The 20,382-nt window shown below is 37.4% G+C and overlaps 1 protein-coding gene across 1 annotated transcript in view; it reads right to left on the bottom strand.

The window, feature by feature from the left end:
• Positions 1 to 5,795: 5,795 nt before the first annotated feature.
• TSPAN7 (tetraspanin 7) overlaps positions 5,796 to 20,382 on the bottom strand; it is a 145,747-nt gene continuing 131,160 nt past the window's right edge. Inside the window, exons 6-8 of the mRNA XM_066357171.1 lie at positions 14,896 to 14,979; positions 7,001 to 7,076; positions 5,796 to 6,734 (exon numbers count right to left, since the gene is read on the bottom strand). Coding sequence (XP_066213268.1) covers positions 7,008 to 7,076; positions 14,896 to 14,979 — 153 coding nt within the window. The 3' untranslated portion in view covers positions 5,796 to 6,734; positions 7,001 to 7,007. The remainder of the gene's footprint in view (positions 6,735 to 7,000; positions 7,077 to 14,895; positions 14,980 to 20,382) is intronic.

Below are 20,382 nucleotides of genomic sequence, written 5' to 3'. Positions count from 1 at the left end.
TAGACCATTACTTAATTCTAGAGAGTACTGTGGTCATATTAATTCATCAGTTTATCAATGTCTCCTTAAAATTTAATCATTTTCTACCAAAAAGATTTAGAAATAAAAAAATAATCCCACTGTGTCTTTTATTTACCTGTACTATCATTTCAAATAATTAATCTTCATGAAAAAGGGTAAAAAAAAATATCAAATACCAAGTCATTTTTTATAAAGATTTCTCTTCATAGATATTTTAAAAAGAAATGTGTGGTACAAAAACAGGATAACTAATATATATTTTCAAGAGAGCAGATGTGTAGAAATTAGAAAATCTTCGAAGATAATGAAAAAATATAGTTCTAATATACAGTGGTCCTTTGCCTATCGCAGGGATTAGGTTCTAGAACCCCTTGCAATAGGTAAAAATCCATGAAGTAGTGACCTTATATTTATTTTATTATTCATATGTATTTTAAGGCTTCATAAACCCTCTCACACTTTTATAAACCTTTCTGACTCTGTTATTAACCTTTCCCACATGGGCATGAGCTCGCAGGCCCACAAACCAGCTCAAGCAGAAGCAGCTGTAGCTGCATTTTCCATATGTGCGAATCTTTGTCTACTCATCTGCTGTATGCTACGTATTTTATTTATATTTAATATTCTTTTAAAATGTTTTAATATTTTATATTGTTTTCAATTTTTAGGCTAGAAAATGCTTATTTTACCGCAAAAATAATTAAAATAAATGTATAAAAATACCTATATACTGCAAAATCCTGTGATATAACGAAAAATCTACGACACAGAATTACATATATACAATTTAAAATTCTGCAATACAGTGAGACTGTGAAAAGTGAACCGCGATATGGCGAGGGATGACTGTATTTGAACACTTGCAGCATTTGATTTTGCTGACCATTAGGAATTCTAACAGAAACATTTCAGGAGGTAGTGTGAAAAAAAGCCTTGGCTAGTCATGAAAGAAATGGAAAACACCAAGATCAAAGAAAGTGGAGTGTAAACTTACTTGTAGAACAGTTGTATTCCTAAATTTAGTTGCTATTCTCTGTTAACTGTGTGTGTCATTCAATATGTTCCAAATGAAAGCAAATCAAGTACAGGGTGGCAGGCAGCCTCTAAGATGGTCTCCAATGAATCCAACCTCCTCGTATTCACACATCTGTGTAATCCCCTGCCCTGCTTTTCGGGCTAGTCTTATTCACGAACTTCTAACAAGTAGAATATTACAGAAGTGATGGTATGTCCCTTCTGATGTTAGGTTATAAAAAAGTAGCCTCTGTCTTGAACATTTTTTCTTACTCCCTTCTCTCTTGAATTTTCATCTACGGGCAAGCCAGTTGTCAAGCACCTCAATGGAGGCATCAGAGAACCCTATTAGAGAGGCCTAGATAGCAAGTGACCAAGGGCTGTCAACAATCATCTGAATAAGCTCAGAAGCTGAATTCCTTCCCCCAAGTTGTGCTTTCACAGTAGATCACAGCACTATAAAAGGTATAGAGGTTTTAAAAAAGAAAGGAAAAAATAACTTACTATTAAAACAAATAAGACAAATTGGAGGAGAGAATGGGAAGACAACTGAGATTATCCTGGATGGTCTATAAGAAATAAAGACATGAAAAAAAAGAAATACTCTAAAACTGTTTTTTAGCCATCAGTCCTCAGACTGATGCTGGTTTGCCAGAAATTTTGTGCCAATCCATGAAAGAATTAACTCTATAGTTAACACTTTCATGGACTGCTATGAAATTTGGCAGACAGACACTGGTCTAAGGTCCAGTGGTTGAAAAGCAGTGCTGAAAGAGACATAGAATATAGAATTAGAAAGTATCCATCATATGTAGAAGAGGAGCATCAAAGGCAAAGAGAAATTTTTAACCAAGAAATAAATAGACTTATTATCAATAATAGTAAAAGAAATACCCTCAACTACAAATCTTGAATTTTATCCCCAGTTAACCTATCAACCAAGAGAAAGGATGAAGATTTTTCAGACAAAGATTTAGATTATTTACCATGTACAGAACCCTTGATGAAATAAAAAACAAAACATGTACTTCGATAATAATAATAAAAAAATGAACCCTAAGTACTGAGATCAAAGTTGCAATAGTTAAAACAAAACAACACCAAAAGTGGGTACATACACATGCAGGGAAGTGTAAATAAACCTTAAACACACCAACAGTGATGATTCATTTGGAGAGACGGTAGAAATAAAATGCCAGGCAACAAAACCATGGAAGTTAAGTGAGAGGTGACTGGAACTAAAATATTCCAAGGTCTCTGTGTTACTTTGGAGGATGATGGACATTCTGATTAACTTTACATTTCAAGTATACATGTTAAGGTTAACCACTAAAAACAATTTACATGCAATGTATAATTTCAAAGAAAAAGTAGGGTACAAGAAAAATAGGAAATAGTAGACAAAAAAAAATAATGTAGTAGAAATAAAACAATATATTAGTAATAACAAAGTATAACTAGATATTTTCACAAAAGACTTTCTCAGATTGAGTGAAAAAGAAAACAAAATGCAGTTATATGCTGTTTAAGAGACATAATCAAAATATTACATAGAAAGGTTAAACACAGTAATATAGAATAATAGCCTTGGCAAATACAGGGGTGGGCAAAAGTAGGTTGGTAGTAATAATAACAACAACAACAATAATAACAACAATAAATAAATACTAATACAAGAATAAACTCTGTGTATTATGTGCTCACAACTATAAACCTACTTTTATCAACCCCTGTATATATTTCAAAAAAGTAATTGTAACAAGTGTAATATCAGACAAAATGAACTGTAAAAGGAAAAAGAAAACATAATTAGAGATAAAGCAGGTAAGTTCATTATAATAACAAATAATTCATCAATGAGAAATAATCTTAAACTTGCATGTCCCTAAAAATATAACTTAAAACTATATAAAGCAAAATTGACAAAATCTACAATCATTGTGGGGAGGTTTAATGCATCATTCTCAGAACCTGATAGGTCAAACAGACAAAATATTTATAAGAACTCAGCCAATTTGAATAATACAAAATTTACTATTTGCTTATATTTGCAAGCTTGGTCTAAACCCACTCCCTACAATTAAAGACATACTTTTAAAGCACATACAGAACAAACACTTCCCATTTACTGGGGCATAAAGCAAGCCTCAGCAAATAAAAATATCTCTATCTTATAAACCAAATTTTGTTAAAACAAAAGAACAGCTTCAAATTCTACACATTTGGAAACTTTATGAAACAACTTCTAATTTGTCATTAAATTCACAAATCTTAATGGAAATTGCAAAATGTTAGAACTAAAAGACAATAAAAATTGTTACATCAAAACTGAAATGTAGCTAAACAGCACCTAGAAAAAATGTACAGCCTTTCATGAACATATTAGAAAATATATTTTAAAATATTAACACAAAATATTAGAGAAAAATCCAAGGAAATCCAAAGAAAGTAGAATGAGAAAAGGAGCAGAAATTAATGAAATAGAAAACAAACAATAGTGAAGATCAAACCAAAAAAGGTGTTTTTTTGAAAGCTACAAAATAGACAAATTTCTGGAATGATTAAATAAGAGAAATAAAAAATATATTCGAAATAAGTAAGATAACCAATCTAGAGCCATTAAGATTTCAAAAATAACCTTTGCCAGGCTGTTGAATTGCTTAGAGCATTGTCCCCATATGCCAAAGTTGTGGGTTCGATCCTTGGTCAGGGCACATACAAGAATCAACCAATGAGTGCATAAATAAGTGGAACAACAAATTGTCTCTCTCTTTCCCCCCTTCCTCTCTTTCTATTGTAAAATCAATTTAAAAAATATTTTAAAAGTAAGACATTATAACAACTTCATAAATTGGATGGAAGAAGTGTACCACGTTCTATTAGAAAATAACATGTGGAGAGAGTTAGGACTGGAGTCATCAGGAAGAATGTCATCAGGAAGAGATGGTCTTTGAAGATGGAGGACTTGGAAGAGGCATACCAAACAGGGAAAATGACAGGAAATGATGAGGCGAAAACAAGCATGCATTAAGCAGAACGAAATAATCTCAGGTACATGGGATAGAAGTGGGGCATTAGGTGACAACAGAAATCTGGATTCAGGTCCTAGTACAGGGGTGTCTGACCCTAGCTGCACATTAGAATCACCTAAGAAGCTCAAAGACAAACAAACCAAAATCCCCCCCCCCCCCCAAAAAAAAAGAAAAAAACTCAATGGCCAGGCCAAACACCAAGACATCAATTTCTGGGGTGGTATATGATTATAATCTCAAATATCTTTCAGCTTAAATTTTGTCCAGGGCCCCTGGCCTGGCGTGCAGAAGTCCCGGGTTGGATTCCTGGCCAGGGCACACAGGAGAAGCGCCCATCTGCTTCTCCACCCCTCCCCCTCTCCTTCCTCTCTGTCTCTCTCTTCCCCTCCCGCAGCGAGGCTCCATTGGAGCAAAGATGGCCCGGGCGCTGGGGATGGCTCCTTGGCCTCTGACCCAGGCGCTAGAGTGGCTCTGGTCGCAACAGAGCGACGCTCCGGAGGGGCAGAGCATCGCCCCCTGGTGGGCAGAGCGTCGCCCCTGGTGAGCGTGCCAAGTGGATCCCGGTCAGGCGCATGCGGGAGTCTGTCTGACTGTCTCTCCCCGTTTCCAGCTTCAGAAAAATACAAAAACAAAACAAAACAAAAAAAATTTTGTCCAGATGCTTTTAAAACTGACAATTAAATGTGTGTAAACAATAAAAATAAAATAGTACAGAGAGTAAGAATAAAATAAAATAAACAATAGGAATAGTAATGAATGTATAGTTTAAAAACAGGTAAATCATGGTAGGGATATTTAGGATTTCACAGAAAAGCCTCATTTCAATATATAATAAAAAGTCCATTAAAATGGACTTTGAAATGTTTTGAGTGACGAATGTTTCTTTAGAGTAGATATCTTCAATTGTCTAAAAATATTGTCTTTTTAAAGAGGGTATATCTGAAGGTTTAGGACAGTGTCCTTTGTAAGCCTTTTAAGGTCTACCTCATGCAAAATTCAGGCTAGTAAAAGGATATGATTAGAATGGATTCTCCCTACTAATTGTAGGTTGCTCCACACAGAAGAGGGAGCTTTTTATATCACCTATTTGGCAAACAGATCAATGTATGACTTTACTGTGTTTTTTTTTTTAAGAATGATTAATTAATAAAAAAATAAATCATAGATAATATATATTGTGCCTATTCTAAACTGTTATTTCAATCAAATGTATTTATTCTTTAATACAAACCAGGGCATTGGGACCACTAAATGGTGTTGTGTGATGCCATCTCTTTCCTAGATGGAGTGCATTTCATCCAGAGAAGAATACATGTTCATTAGAAAACAAGAAGGAAAGAATAAATGCTCATTTCCTTTTATAATAATAATAATAATAATAATAATAATAATAATAATAATAAATGACATCCAGGCTTTGAAAAACTCTGCTGAAATCTTTCTGCCTCTAACCTGAAGTAAAATAAAAGTTCTATTTTTTCAGCCAACAATATATCCTGTTTATGATAAATGATGTAAGTTTCTGAAATTTCTATTTAAAAAATCTAACTCTTCTGCTTTTATGCTGCCTGATGCTATTTTGGTGGGGTGGGGTTGGCAAGAGCATGTATGGAAGGGTATGTCAGTGTGTAAGGTAGTCCACCTCCAATTCTTCGTGCAACAAGATAGAGTAGAAATATGTGCTTAAAATTTCTGCAGTAACTAAAGAACAAAACCAGAACACAGCAATTTGTAATGACTCTATTTATTAATACATGTATCACAAATGTTCACAATATTAATGCATTCTTCTTGGCATGCTAGAGGCATTATTTATTAAGATCTTTTAAAAATATTTTGACATTTGTTCCCCCTTCACACTCATTTTTTAATTGATTTGATTATATCCTCAATGTCTATAATATTAATGCAAAGAAAAAATACAGAAAAAAGTAAAATAACACAATAGCAATTAATTGGAGAAAAAAAAGTAATATTATTTCCTTCATGGGAAGCAACAATACAGCATTATATTACAGGTTTCAAGTGAGAGGCATAGATGCACTAAACTGTCTATACATACCCAGTCATGTAACAAAAATGAGCAAGGAGACCACCTAAAGCTGAACAATTTCCTTCATGCATCACGCATGCTTTTTCCTCCTCGTGAACAATTACTGATGTACCTCTTTATATGTCCTAGGCAGCCTACAGAAGGTAGGAAAGAGCCTTAGTAAAGGGAAAACAAACCAAAGGAGATTAAGCCAAAAAAAAACAGATTTGGGTATTCTAAATCAAGGGGTCTGGCATTTATCAATCATAATGAAGGGTTAACAGGAGCCTCCCAAACTACATGCAGGGCCCAGGAGGCCAGTGGTGTTGTGATAACCATTCACCTATGATGAGCTGCAGTTGGACCAAATACAGATGGAGGAGTCTAGGACTAGATGCACGGAATCTGACTATACTCTGGCACAACAGGGCTTCACAAAATGGAACACTACACATGATTTAGGTTGAAAGGCAGGGTAGAGAATGTGTGGGAGTATAAGTTGCACACGGGGTAGGGGGTTAGGAGGAGCAGAGCAGGTGTAATATGTACTGTGCTGTAACATTCTTTGGAAGTCTTTCAAGGATTGCTGCAGTTCCTTTTTAAATCAGGTCTCTTATTCCGTCGTTCTTGAAAGACTGAGAGAGAGATGAAGACATGTGAGTAACTCATCATGAATAAAGACTTAAAATAAGGTAACAAGCTGAAAAGAGCATTTACACACTTTCCACAATAACAATGATTGTATCTTCTCCCTAGCATCACAGAAATGAGGTTTTGATACATGGAACAGTGCCACCAAGAACAAGTAGTTAAGTGGTTGGGCAGTACTCTTGCCCTTTGAAAGGTGGTATGTGCCCAAAAGGGAGAAACCTGAAATTAAACACTCCCCACCATCACTCACCTTCTCCTTACACCATCTCATACTGGTTGGCTGTGATGAACCGGGACAGACAGCAGGCCAGCAGCATGCCAATCAGCTGTTGCCAGGAAGAAAAATGAGAACAGGAATCTCACATCACTGAATTACACCCTACTTTGACACCCCCCAAATAGAATTTTTAACATTTGAGGGCTTTTGTACACGAATGGTGAAAGAGCACTAGAGAAAAAGACCAGGCCCGATTTCAGTTGTGGGATCTAAGACTTAGGGAGTCTAACTGCTAGTAGGGGACAACTGGAAGTTCTTAAACTGGCCGTAAGGTTCTAGTTAACTCTGGCCATTTAAAATCAGCTTTGACACATAAGTATGTTGTATTAAAACATGTTCATATGTTATGACAGTAATGAAGAAAACTAAGTACCACAGAATTAGTAAAAATATCTTTTTAATGCCCAAACAATAAGCATATGCATTGGAATATATCTCAACATAGTGTAATACTCCAGCCATACCCAGTTGAACAAATAATAGTTCTTTTCTTAAGACATGAGACACTCTTCTTGACTAGGTGAGTTTGCCAGCGAAGAAGTAATAAAGTCATGGCTTCTGAAGGTTCAGGGATGGGGGTGAAAGGGAAAGGTGGGGCTTTAATTTCTCTTAGTGTCTCAGGCATGTAGCTATCTTAGGCCTAAATGAATCCATCTACAGCCAAAGTCTACCTCCTAGTTTTTCAGGGGCCCCAGTACACCCAGTAACAGCATATTTCCACCTCCTCAGAAGACCTCAATTGTCTTACCTGTGTTTGTGCCTTGACTTAACCTTTAGCATAGGTGGATCTGATAAAAGCTGCTATGATACTATCAAGACATCCTTAAGCACATCTGTTTGACTTTCTGGTAACCAAAATTATTTTTCCTTACTCTGGAAGATCTGCATCCTTTGGATAGGAGCCCAAATGTACATGAGTGTGGAGGTCTGGAGTGTCTCTTAGCGAAACTGAATCCTTTTTAAGCAACTGGCCATGTTTTATTGGATCAGAGGTGGGAATGAACTTTAGAGAGAATCTGGAACAGTGTGACTCCAAATGTGGCTCTAAGACCAGTAACGTCAGCAGCATCACCTGGGATCATGTTAGAAATGCTAATTCTCAGGCCCCACTCTAGACCTATCAAGTTCATCATTCATCACTCTGGGAAGCTAGGACCCAGAAATTGGTGTTTTAACAAGCTTTGTAGGTGAGAGAATCTCTTGTTCATTCCATCTAGTCACCTTTAACTTTCAGGTGAAACACCTGCAGCCAAACTGGGTCCTACTATTGGTCAGGGCAACATCTGAACTCCATTCTCCTGTCTCTCTGCCCACTCATGAATATTCCAGTCCATCTGTTTACCTTTATTGCTGAAATCCCTGGTTCTTACCTTCTTTTTTAAAATTAAAATTGTGCTGTGAAATACACAAACTATAACCTCTGTCAGCTAAGAAAAAATCACCTTATTGGACTTACCAACATCATTTTGTGCCAAAAATACATAGTATCATGTACATACCATCAAATAGACAAAGGAACCATGGCTGTATCTCCAGAATATTATGCCAAATGAAAAAATTCCCTCCATAAGTGCAAGGAGTTTGAACCTTACAGCTTTTCATTAGAACTGTCATTTTCCAGGACCAACACACACTAGAACATACTTGATATTCCCCAAAATCAGATTCCAGCCAACAAATAAGTATTAGATGTACATATCACATTTAGCTATATTAAAATATTTAATCCTTACTACATCCTTGTGCAATATTACCATCACAGATTTCCAGACAAGAAAATGGGTTCAGGGAAGGTTAAAGAACCTGCTCTAAACCACAAAGATAACCCACAAGGAGTTGAAAGTTCTACCCTCTTCCCTCAGACAAGAATAGCTCCTTCCCTTACCCCCAGTCCTGGGCCTAGACCCATTTCCTTTCCAGAATAAATCCTTTCTATACCATTAGGATTCCTTCTAACCTTACATTGCAAACTTCTCAGAGAGGGTTTTCAGCGGACAGCTCTTTATTTCATTTCAAATTCCTAGAGGTGCCTTTCTTTGTAAAGCTTATCATTTTAGTTTTCTTCTTGTTGACGTCATGTGTGTTTTAAGCAACTTAAAATAGTCACTATTCTACTTCATGGTTTGCAATGCTCCTGGCCTCCATGGAAGTTCATGAGTCAAACAGCCAGAAAATTATTTAGAATGCTTAAATATTTCTTGTATCTAAAATCTCTGCTTTCTAGGAAATACAGTATGCCCCTCCATTTTTTTTTCTGCCCTCTAAACAGGAATGCCATTATTTTTAAGCATTGGACAGACTTTCTCAAAGACACAAAAATTTTAAAAATAAAGGTCAAAATCAAAGTTGTTTGCTTTTAAACTTACTATATTTTGGATTTCTGGGGCAAGAAGATACTTCTTCTGTTTGCCCACATAAGAAGATAGATTTTTAAAAATTATTTTTAACATCTACTAAGAAATTGATTTTCCTAAAAATAATCCTGAACCAAAGCACATACACATAGAAGCCATGTGAAAACAGTATTTTAAATACATTGACTTTTATTTTAGTTAATACTAGTGCAAGAAAAACTAGGATTTGAGATATGTAGGTGTTCTGAATCATTCACAGGGTCACTGATTTCAAATTTGCTATATAGTACATTCGTCATATTTGAGAGAAAACTTTGATTTCTCATCTCCATAAGTATCAAGGGACTGTGTATGAGGAAGCATGCTGTACTTAATACCAGTTTTTACCAGATTATTTTTTGGTACATAACAAAAAGTCTGTTCAGTCTAATGGCATGTCTCTTTTTCAGTCTGAGGCAGTACAAAATGCTTGTTTGCTACTAGACCCAATTAATCCTTAGACTGAAAGATTTATCCTTATAAAAATAAAACTTTTTTTAAGGTTACATATATGTAAAATGCCTCAAAGAGAGTAGAGGTAGGTTCTGTGGGACCCAGGCTGCCCTTCAGAAGCACACTGCTGATATGCATTAAGGCCGTAGTATGTAGGCATTTGGACAAAGTTGTGCTTTAAACCTAGAAAGAGACAGGAAAAGGAGAGCTTGTCTCTTATGCTGAAACCCCCTCAGGACAGAGACCTAAGAGCTACCACTCACCCTCTCTGTGGCTGGTGAAATGACTAATCCTATAGTCTAGGCAGTTTTATTGATAGATCAAATTATTTATATCTGATTGACTAAGACTTTGTAATTGGCATCCATCTAATTTTTGAAGTAGCATTTTATTTTTACCACTATCTACCTTTTCAGTACATATTCTGCTTTCTTTTGAGTCATGAAAACCTCTGGGAGGTCCTACTTCTTCAAGAACTGAAAAGCTAGGAAAGGGAGAGATAAAAAAGGCCCTTTGTTTACAAAAAGGCCTATGGGGAAAGGTGGACGAGAGTAAAAGGGGGAGAGATGGTGATGGAGGGAGACTTGATCTGGGGTGGAGAACACACAATGGAATATAGAGATGATGTATTATAAAATTGTACACCTGAAACCTGTATACTTTTATTAGCCAATGTCACCTCAATAAATTTAATAAAAGTTTTTAAAAGGCTTACTTGAGGCTTTCTCAAGGCACCCCCAACATAGAGAGCTGAGAGACCTGGGCAACACAAAGCTCTAGTAATACAGATTGTATCACTGGGTCTCTTCAAATGACCAGGAACAGGGCAGACTGGAAGAGGTACGGGAGAGGGCATAGAGAGAGGTAGGGCCCAGGTCAGCCAAGACAAGAGATGTAAAAGGCAACAGGGCAAGGGTATCTTCCTCTGCCATCATTATGAGAGGCAAAGGTGGCCTAATCCCTGAATCCTGAGGGAGAGGGAAGCAGAGAGAGGGAAGCAAAGAACATTGTAAAGGCAACTTCATTAACAAGAAAGTGACAAATAATAGATAAATAATTTAGATACTTCTAATACCTGTGGCGATTTTAAGTGAATGACCTAATTAGGAAATGAAATAAAACTTCCATGACTTTAGGAAAGTGCCAAGGAATGTGGTTTGAAATAAAACTGTAAAAATGCTGTTAGGGACCGTATCAGACCCTGGAAATACTAAGGGAATGAGTAAATAGCTCTGTTAGTCTTATTTGGCCATGTCTCATCCAGGCAATCAACAGCTTTGTTCTGCCCTTTACCTAGAAAGGGCAAACAAGTTCCAGAAAAAATATCCCTGGCCAATGAATCATCCCAGAAGCCTGTGGGCCCTGGGGGAGGCTCTGCAGTGGTGAAGAACAGGTGATAGATGAGTAGGAGGAAGATCTGTATTTTCTGATGAATACTTTTTTCCTTCTAATTCTACAGATTCAAACCCTTTCATTATAAAGACACAGAATAATTTATCTTTAGGTGCTACCTGAGGCAAGAGCAAGGGTAATCTTTGGCCTAAATGTTTAATACAGCAGATCAGGTGAGGAGGTTAGAATTTGAATCCTGTATCTACAGTAGCTGCCCAACCTCAAACAAGCCATTCAAACGCCCACTTCTGGAAAACAGTTCTACTGTCCCCATTGAGGACTATAACATTACGTGATGTAGGGGATTGATCCAATCTAACAGGTTTCAAGTCTAGGAAAGCCTTATGTCTATTTACATTGGATATAGAAATGCTAAATATAGAGTTTCAGAGGACACCCCTCCCCCCCTTCTCACCCTTCTGCCTACACAAAGAGCAGAAAGGCCAACCAAGATGGGAAGCAATGCCAAAATTGGAGCAATGCAAGTGTCCAGACTCATACATCCTCACTCTTGGCTTCTAGGCCATGTTGGGAGCAGGGGAAGTAATGCCCTCCACTATGTGTGTGTCTCCCCAAGTCTTGAGTAAAAGAGTAGCTCCTAAAATGCAGGGGGAGGTACCCAATCAAAATACACTTAACCTCTTTCTATCATTTCATAGGGCATCAGGATATGTCCATTAAGTCCAGACAAATGGGCTTTTCCTTGAGATGGTAAAGGCAGTAGGAGTTTGTGGACAGAAGTATTAAAGGCCTACAAGAATCCTGCTGATGTAAACAAAACTCAAGTGCTTTAACTCAGCTGAATTAGCTAACAGGGAAAAAGTTCTTGCACAGTCTATTAAAAGGCTATACTCAGCTTAGTTTTCTTTGTACTTTTTACTACCTTTAATTTCTGAGACAACAGATGTGTAAAGCCAGTTTATTCCAACAGATGATAGTGTGGAGGTCACAAGAGCAGGTGAGGAAAAGGACAAGGAGAAGGTGGAGGGCAGGTAAGGAAAAGTGGAGATAGAGAAGTTTGTTCTTTCCTACATATTTTTGTCTCTCTAGGCCTCTACTTAGTAGAGCTTGCTTTATTACAGGAAGGCTAAGACATAGGCCAACATTTGGTAATTTTTACTGTGACATGTGTCCTACAACTTTTGAACACATGTGGCTAAAGCTTTGTTTAGTTCTAGGTCATTGATGAGGATCCATATGGCTGATTCTTCTTAAATAGGCATCTGGTAAGTGGCCACCATTGTTTCAGAGAGGCCCCGGATCTACTGGCATCTGGAATTCAATTTCAGCTTACAGGAACCCTGAGGCTGCTGGCACCATTAAACGCTACAATACCCAGCACATATGGTTAATAAAAGACAGTCATGGCTGTTCCTCTTCCAAGCTGAGCATAAGAAGACTCAAGTCTCTTCCATATTGCATCTGTCTGGCCATGTGAGTGAATGGTACTGATTGCACAATGCCACTGGGCTTTTTAGTTTTTGTTCTCTTATCTCAACAACTAACTATGTGATACATTATGAGACCTAACATCTCTGTAGAGAGTTGCAGTTTGGGGGTTCCTTGGAGCCAAAGCCCCTCTGTCACTGCCTCAGAGGGCCATAGAGGAAACCACCAATTACAATGTGAGGGATTTCTTCAAGGTAGCACAGTGGTACAGACAGATTAATGCTCATTAGGCTGGGTAACCACTGTCTAAGTACGAATCCCTTTATGGGGATGTGTGAGAGAGAAGTGGAGGAGAGCTATTAATCAGCTTCTTTATGACTTGGGTCACCTCACTAATAAAAATAGGATTGTCATCCCACCCTTTCATGGCCACATGGGAATATTCTTAGATGATAAGATGTTTAATCCATGAGATTCCAGGCTCTTTGAGGCTCTCTTCTCTCCACACAGACTACTAGCATCATGTCCCTTTATGGTTCTAGGATAGCCATTAGGAGAGACTTCAGCACTATTCCTTCCTCCAAGGGCACGGTTCTTCTCAAATGCCCAGCATGCCTGTCCTGTAGGTAGGGTTGAATCTGACACTGCACATATATTTCTAAATTGTATGTGCAAAGTTGTCGTGTGCATCCTGTACTTCTACATTGGATATGAGGCCTGGGACCCTTTAAAAATGTCCCCTTGTCATGAAAGATATGTTACTAAAATGCTATTACTGAATATGATAGCAACCAGAAGAAAGTTCAAGGCAAGAACTTCCTCCAAAATGCCCCTAGAGACTGAGTTAATTGGTACTGTTATGACACCACTCTGATTTGTCTGTGTGTGGGTGTATTGAGGTTTAACTCAGTTCATGAGCTGCAAAAAGCAAAGCATGGTCAAATAATTTTAGAACTGCCACAAGAAATATAGACCCTTGTTGGCTGAATCCACATGTTCTCGTAAAACAAAGTGTCACCTAGGTTTTGAACTTGCTTAGAAGAAAACTTTTCAACTTATCTAAGGCAAAGCCCCTCTATTTGCAAAAACTACCAGGTTAATGTTCAATTCCTCGATCTAAGTGACAGTTACATGGGCATGTTCATTTTGTGTTAATTTAGTAAACTGTATACTTATAAGTTATGTACTTTTCTGTAAATGCTATACTTCAATAATAAGTTTTAGACTTTGATGAGATCAAAGTGCATCTGTATTGCTCATTGCTCAGCAGGAAGGAAAGAGGCACAGAGGGGCAGGAGAAAAGTAATTACTGTCTGAGAGAGCCAATATAGAATTCAGGCACATTAGAGCTGTGGACACATTACTGAGATAACATAAACTAGGTTTTGTTGAAAAAAAATGATCTCTTGGTCTGAAAAAATTCTAAGTTAAACATAAAGTTCTTATTTGGTTAAATATGAATGCCAATGCTTCCACCTATAGCAATATTATAACAATAATATATCATTTATCCAGGAGATCAAAAGTCTGTGGGATAGTACACTGCCTGGTAGAGGTGGACAAAATTTTAGATTTAACTTAATCTTGTACCATCATTGAGTATGTGTAGCTTCTCTCACTGTTTTTTAGAGGTTGAGTAGATAAAGGAATATAAAATGTAATATATAGAAATTTGGTTTCCTCTTAAGAAACAACAGTCAAATGTAGAGATTAAAATTGAGTTATATGCCTGAAACCTGTACCCCAATAAATTCAATAAAAATAAAGATAAATAATGAACACCAAATAAAGTTGGCTAAATTTAGGCTTTCTTTAAAGGAGGAGATTTCATACATAGTCTACAGGAATTAACAGAAAAGGGATATAGGTCAACCAGGAAAAAATCTTCCCCTCAAATCCAGATCAGCTATTTGATGTTTGGAGTTGTTTATGCTCCAATTAAGCCAGCATATTGTTCAGTTAACCTCCATTTGACCTACAGAAGAAGCAAGTTGTTTTTCTGGAGCTAGTCATTAGTTGAACTGTAACCGATATTCCCTTGATGGCAAAACTTCATTTAAGTTGAAAAAGGAAAATCAATAAACAGATGACCTGAGGACTAATGGGCAAGGAGCTATGACCCCATCTATCAGCCTTTCCCAAGGCAGAGGGAGACAGGCAGAGAGTCTGGAGATCAGGGAGGGAAAAGAGAGCAGGAGACAGGGGAAAGGCTTGACTAGATCACACAATTATGTAGGCCACCTGGGAGAATGCGATTCCAAAAGCCACTCCAGCAATGATTCCCATGTTAGTCTCCATGAAACTGGTCACCAGATCATAACAACCCTAGAAACAGAGAGAGATAGTATCAGAGACATGTTTTACCCAGGCCAGACTGGACTGTTAACTTTTGTAGCTCACCCTAGGAACTTAGCAGCATTCTTTTTACACTTAAAATGATAATGAAATTTTTCAAGCATACAAAAAAAAGTATAGAGTAGTAAAATGAGACCCCAAGCAAACCTTCTTCTAACATCACAATAAAAAATATAGCTAATCTTGTTTCATTTAAATCTCCCCAACTATCATTCCCTGGCTGGGTTTTCTTTTCTTTTCTTTTTTTAAAGTAAATCCAATATATATACAGTTGGCCTTCGAACTACACAGTGGCTGGGGCTTTAATTCCTGCATAGTTAAAAATTCATGCATAACTTTCAACTCCCTCAAAACTTAAATTATTCTGTGGTATTTGCAGGGGATTGGTTCCAGGACCCTCTGCAGTTACCAAAATCCAAAGATGCCTAAGTCCCCCGTATAAAATGATGTAGATCAATGCATATAGTTGTTGCTCTGCATCTATGGACTCCCAAACATGGTCTAAAACAGTACAAGTATTTATTGGGGAAAAAATCCATATATCATATGCAGACCCTAACAATTAAATCCCCATTGTTCAAAGGTTGACTGTATTTTCATCGACAAATATGTCAGTAGTAAAATTAAATTTAGTAATAAATCTGTAAGATCTATGAAGCAAACACTATAGAGATATAGAGGTAGACTTGAACATATAAAAAGGCATTCCACATCCTTGAACAGAAAGACTCAGCATGATAGTCACAGTTAATAGCATTTTGACAAGTAGCAAAGTATTTGATAAAGTGAAATTATCTGGTCAGAGGAAGGTGTTTGAATGAATGTCTGCTAACTTCATGGTGTTCTGGGGTTCTTCTTAAGGAGACTTTTTTTTTTTTTAAATAGGGAAACCATGTTCTAAAGTTTTTCTCACAAATTTACTATTGTATATCCCCCTGAACAAGTCACTTCTCCTTTCCTTTAATATATTATGAAATCTCTAAATGTCGTGATCAACCAATACCAATTTTGCTAATTTTAAAGTCAGTTTAAAACTTAGCCACCTTTATTTAAAATAAATGATCTGGTTGGAGTGCAACAATGTTGCTAAACAAGTATTTTGTTGTTATTCTGGATAACATTTTATTAATCTAGTACAGGAAGGAAACACCAAATTTTGTATATCACCATAATGTAAAGGCAAAAAAAACACACAAAAAACCCCACACAAAACAAAAAAACCCACACTAGCCCTGTTAAAAGCCCCATTGGTCAAACAGCAGGGGGGGAGAGAGAGGAAGTAATGAGAGAAGGGTGAGAGAGGGAGGGAGGGAGGGAGGGAGGGAGGGAGAAAGAATGAGAATAAATTCATATGTATATTCATTTGGAACTGGGCCAAATCAAACTAGACTTCTGACACATTCAGCTTTTTGGAAGATGTGGTTGGTTTCCAGTTTTCTGAAAAAGAGCTTCAACTTGAATGTATAAAGTCTGTAAAAAATCAAAACATTCATTTCATAACAGTATAAAAGGGACTCTTGTATGCCCAGAAAGGCACACTAAATTGTCATAACACCTAAAGAACAACAACAAAAAAGTCTCCTTTCTTTAAATTCAAAATTTAAAAATTTAACTCTTCTCATAGCTTGTAAAAGTTCTGCCAATGTTTTATCTTATCATAAGTGATATTCTGTGCATTCACAATCTGTTTGCAGAGAAAAAAGATGCATTAAGTTAACAGCAGTGTTTTTACACGTTTTCAATGTAATGGACAAACTCTACTCCTTAGTTACCTGACATAAATTTGAAAGCCAGGGCAGGAGTGGGAAAGGAAATACATTATTGCCATGGGGAGTTTTTAAATTTTGTTCTCTCTTTATAGTAGAAGTTTACTTGCTGATTTCATTTTTACTAGTGAACCTATATATTACGCTATTTTTCAAAAGACAGTGGAAGGGAGAGCAGTTTTGGTTAGGAGGAATTCAAAGTGAGAAGGGAGGTGAATATTCTAACCCTTTCCCAAATGGTAGTAGCTAAGATAGTGTTTTGCTGTGCTGGCCATCATCACTGCATCTTCTCTTCACGTTGGTGGTCAATGGTCGGGCAGAGGAATGAAATTCAGACCAGCACTCATGTTAGGGTGGCTCAAAATATGGAAACACAAAGCCAAAATTAAAAATTAGAGAGAGGTGAAGTGGGTTATTAACTTAATCTGCAAAATAATTTGGCATAGACTTCTCTTTCCTGTGAACGCCAATTCTACATGTAAGCTGAATATACTTTTCTGAAGTATGATTTCTACTCCATTTTAGGAGATTTCAGTCAACCAGCTGATTTTTGATAACCCTACTCCAACAAGTAAGAGAAACCAGAAAAAAAGAGGCTGGTGCCTGGCATTAGTACAATTCTAGCAAAATCGTTCTCTCTAAACATTGCTCCTTAAAGTGAGATTCTTCCATGAGCACCTGTGAATTTGTTAGAAATGCAGATTCTAGGCCCCACTCTAGATTTACTAAGTTAGAATCTGTGAAATCCCCAGGTTACTTGTTTTTAATGAATTTTAATGAATGTTAATGAATGCTAATATCTCCATATGTTTCATATGCCTATTAAAATTTGAGAAGCATTATATTATGAGAAACTTACCCCACTATATTTTTTACTCCAAATAAAGTAAATTAATGAATGATATCAGGAAGAAGTTTACTTAAAATGAGAATATGAAAATGATTTAGTTTACTTGTTGTTTAAGTAATACAAGACCAAGGTTTAAATAAATGTTTTCCATCTCTGGATTTAGCCCTGTTGTTTACCATGTGAACACACAAGTCCATTTTCCAGGTCTCAGAACAGATGTACAGACTGCAGAAACTGCTTTGGTACACAACCACAGGTCATGTTTGTGTTCCACCTAAAGTTCTCCACTAACCATGATCTTATCTCCCATGACAATCTCTGTTAATTTTCTCCAATGAAAGCCTGGTTGTCAGGTGTAAGGAAAACCTACAAAGGGTTGCTAAGTGTCCTAGGAAACACCCAAAAACAGAGTAGGTAATTTGCTCAACCTCTCAGCATGTCTAAATCAACACAGTCATGAATGGAAAACATCTGGAAGTGGCAGATTTTCAATATCAGGATTAGATGGCTAGTCCCAGACAGGTTTTGGGAAGTGGTATCTCAGTAGCTGCCAATAAGAATAACTCTCTCTTTCTTTTGCCCTTGCTCTTAAAAAGTGTCAAGGAATTCCTATGGAGGAGGGATTCTGTCATTGCTTTTGGCTAGCTGAACCTGCAGACATTTCATCATTCCTGTTAACAAAACCAAAATAAAATCTGTCCCCCAAAGAAAACAATACATATCCTGTTTTACTGTTCTCGCCTCCTTCCTGCTCTCTCCTAGTTATTTGTACAAAGTTGGTTTCTCAGGCTGCCAGATAAGAGCCCAGAGTCATCTGTCTATGCTGTCAGGGCAGAGGGTTCAAGATACCGAAAGATCTATAGTGATTTTTTTACAGTGCATTTATTCTATAACATCAGGATTCCATATTACTAGAATGTGGCAATAGTTCCCCTCCTGGGGAAGAGAGTCTGGAGAGGGGAGGGGAGCTGACCTCAGTGAGCATCCACTATTACTATCTCTACCCTGTCCTCATCTCCCATTCTTTATAGATGAGCCCTCTGAGACTCTGACCTGAGAAATTATTCATCTCAAAGGTTTGTTCATGTGGGCATTAAATGAGAATATCTAATAAAATTCAGTAGAGAAATATTAGTTTTCACTTACTTTTCTCCTCTCAGAGAGCCTGGCTAAAGAGTATAAAGGAAGTGAGAGAGAAGTTAAGGTGCCCAGGAAAGTGTAAAGTAGGTTACGGGGAGGGGGATGAGGAGAGTGAGGTCAATTTGTAGATTATCAATAAAGAGAAAATATGCCATCCTATCATTCTTTCTGGAAATAATTGTAGGGACTACAAAGATGCACTACAGGATATGCAGCTATGAGGTCTGGCTGCATCATTTCTAATAGAAGCCACAGTGTGGTAGAGTGTAAGACAAACTTCACCATCATTGTTGTGACATTTACATCACAGTAACATTAACATTACAATTACCATTTATTTTTACCTTACTCTATGCAAGGCACCATGCTTTAGATGTTTTATATCATTCAATCCTCATGTCAATCCTAAGGGGCAGGAACTACTATTATTTCCATTTAACAGATGAAAAATCAAGACTAAGAGAGGTTAAGTAACTTGATCAACATCACATGACTAGCAAGTGGCTAAGCCAGAATTTAAACAGGAGTCTAACTCCAAACCCTGTGCTCTGGACTTCTAGACCCTCAAATTTCACAAAATAATAAGAAGTTAGGGTATAAAAAAGACTTTTGTCAAAGGTTGAGGGTTGCTGCTCCTATAAACAATCTCCTGTGACTCCAGTATGCCAAAATCTCCCTGCTATAAAGCACTTCTTGAATTTTATAAATTGGAGTACCCAGCATGTGTTAAGTAAGTTTGATACTTCATAAAATGGCAGTACATTGACTTGTATGGTGCTTAGTAGGGATATCCATGAAGAAAGCAGAAGTTGCCTGACCAGGCAGTGGTGCAGTGGATAGAGCATCAAACTGGGACATGGAGGACCCACGTTCAAAACCCTGAGGTCGCCAGCTTCATTCAGCACAGGCTCAGCTGGCTTGAGCACGGGGTTGCTAGCTTGAGTGTGGAATCATAGACATGACCCCGTGGTCGCTGGCTTGAGCCCAAAGTTGCTGGCTTGAAGCCCAAGGTCACTGGCTAGAGTCCAAAGTCACTAGCTTGAGCAAGGAGTTATTTGCTCTGCTGTAGCCCCCAGCCCCACCCTGGTCAAGGCACATATGAGAAAGCAATCAATGGACAACTAAGATGTCACAACGAAGAATTGATGCTTCTCATCTCTCTCCCTTTCTGTCTGTCCATATCTGTCCCTCCCTCTGACTCTCTCACTGTCTGTATCAAAAAAATTAATTAATTAAAAAAAGCAGAAGTTACCTTACTGAGAGGCAAATGGGCCTCAAACTTTTGTTTCAAAAGAAAATTCCCATAGGAACAAATGTCCTTTTATCCAAGACAAGAAGCTGTTAGTGAGGAGCCACTGAGCCACTTCACCCACAGGTGTTGTAAGGTACCAAAAACTACAGAATTAATATTAATATTTTAAGAGGCTTGGAGAACATTTTATTAATTTGGGTTAAGGTGTGCAGAGAAATTGTGAGAATAGTCTCTGTACTGTGTGATTGGCATAGTCAGGATGGCCCTTGGCATTGTATTGTAAATGCAAAGGGGAGGAAAACATAGATCCCCAGACATTCCACCACACCTGTGGGGAAAAGGGTGAATGGCTAGCCAGGTACAGG

Source organism: Saccopteryx leptura, chromosome X (assembly GCF_036850995.1).
Source record: "Saccopteryx leptura isolate mSacLep1 chromosome X, mSacLep1_pri_phased_curated, whole genome shotgun sequence".
In the NCBI taxonomy this organism is placed as follows: domain Eukaryota; kingdom Metazoa; phylum Chordata; class Mammalia; order Chiroptera; family Emballonuridae; genus Saccopteryx; species Saccopteryx leptura.
This window is presented reverse-complemented; position numbering and strand designations above follow the sequence as displayed.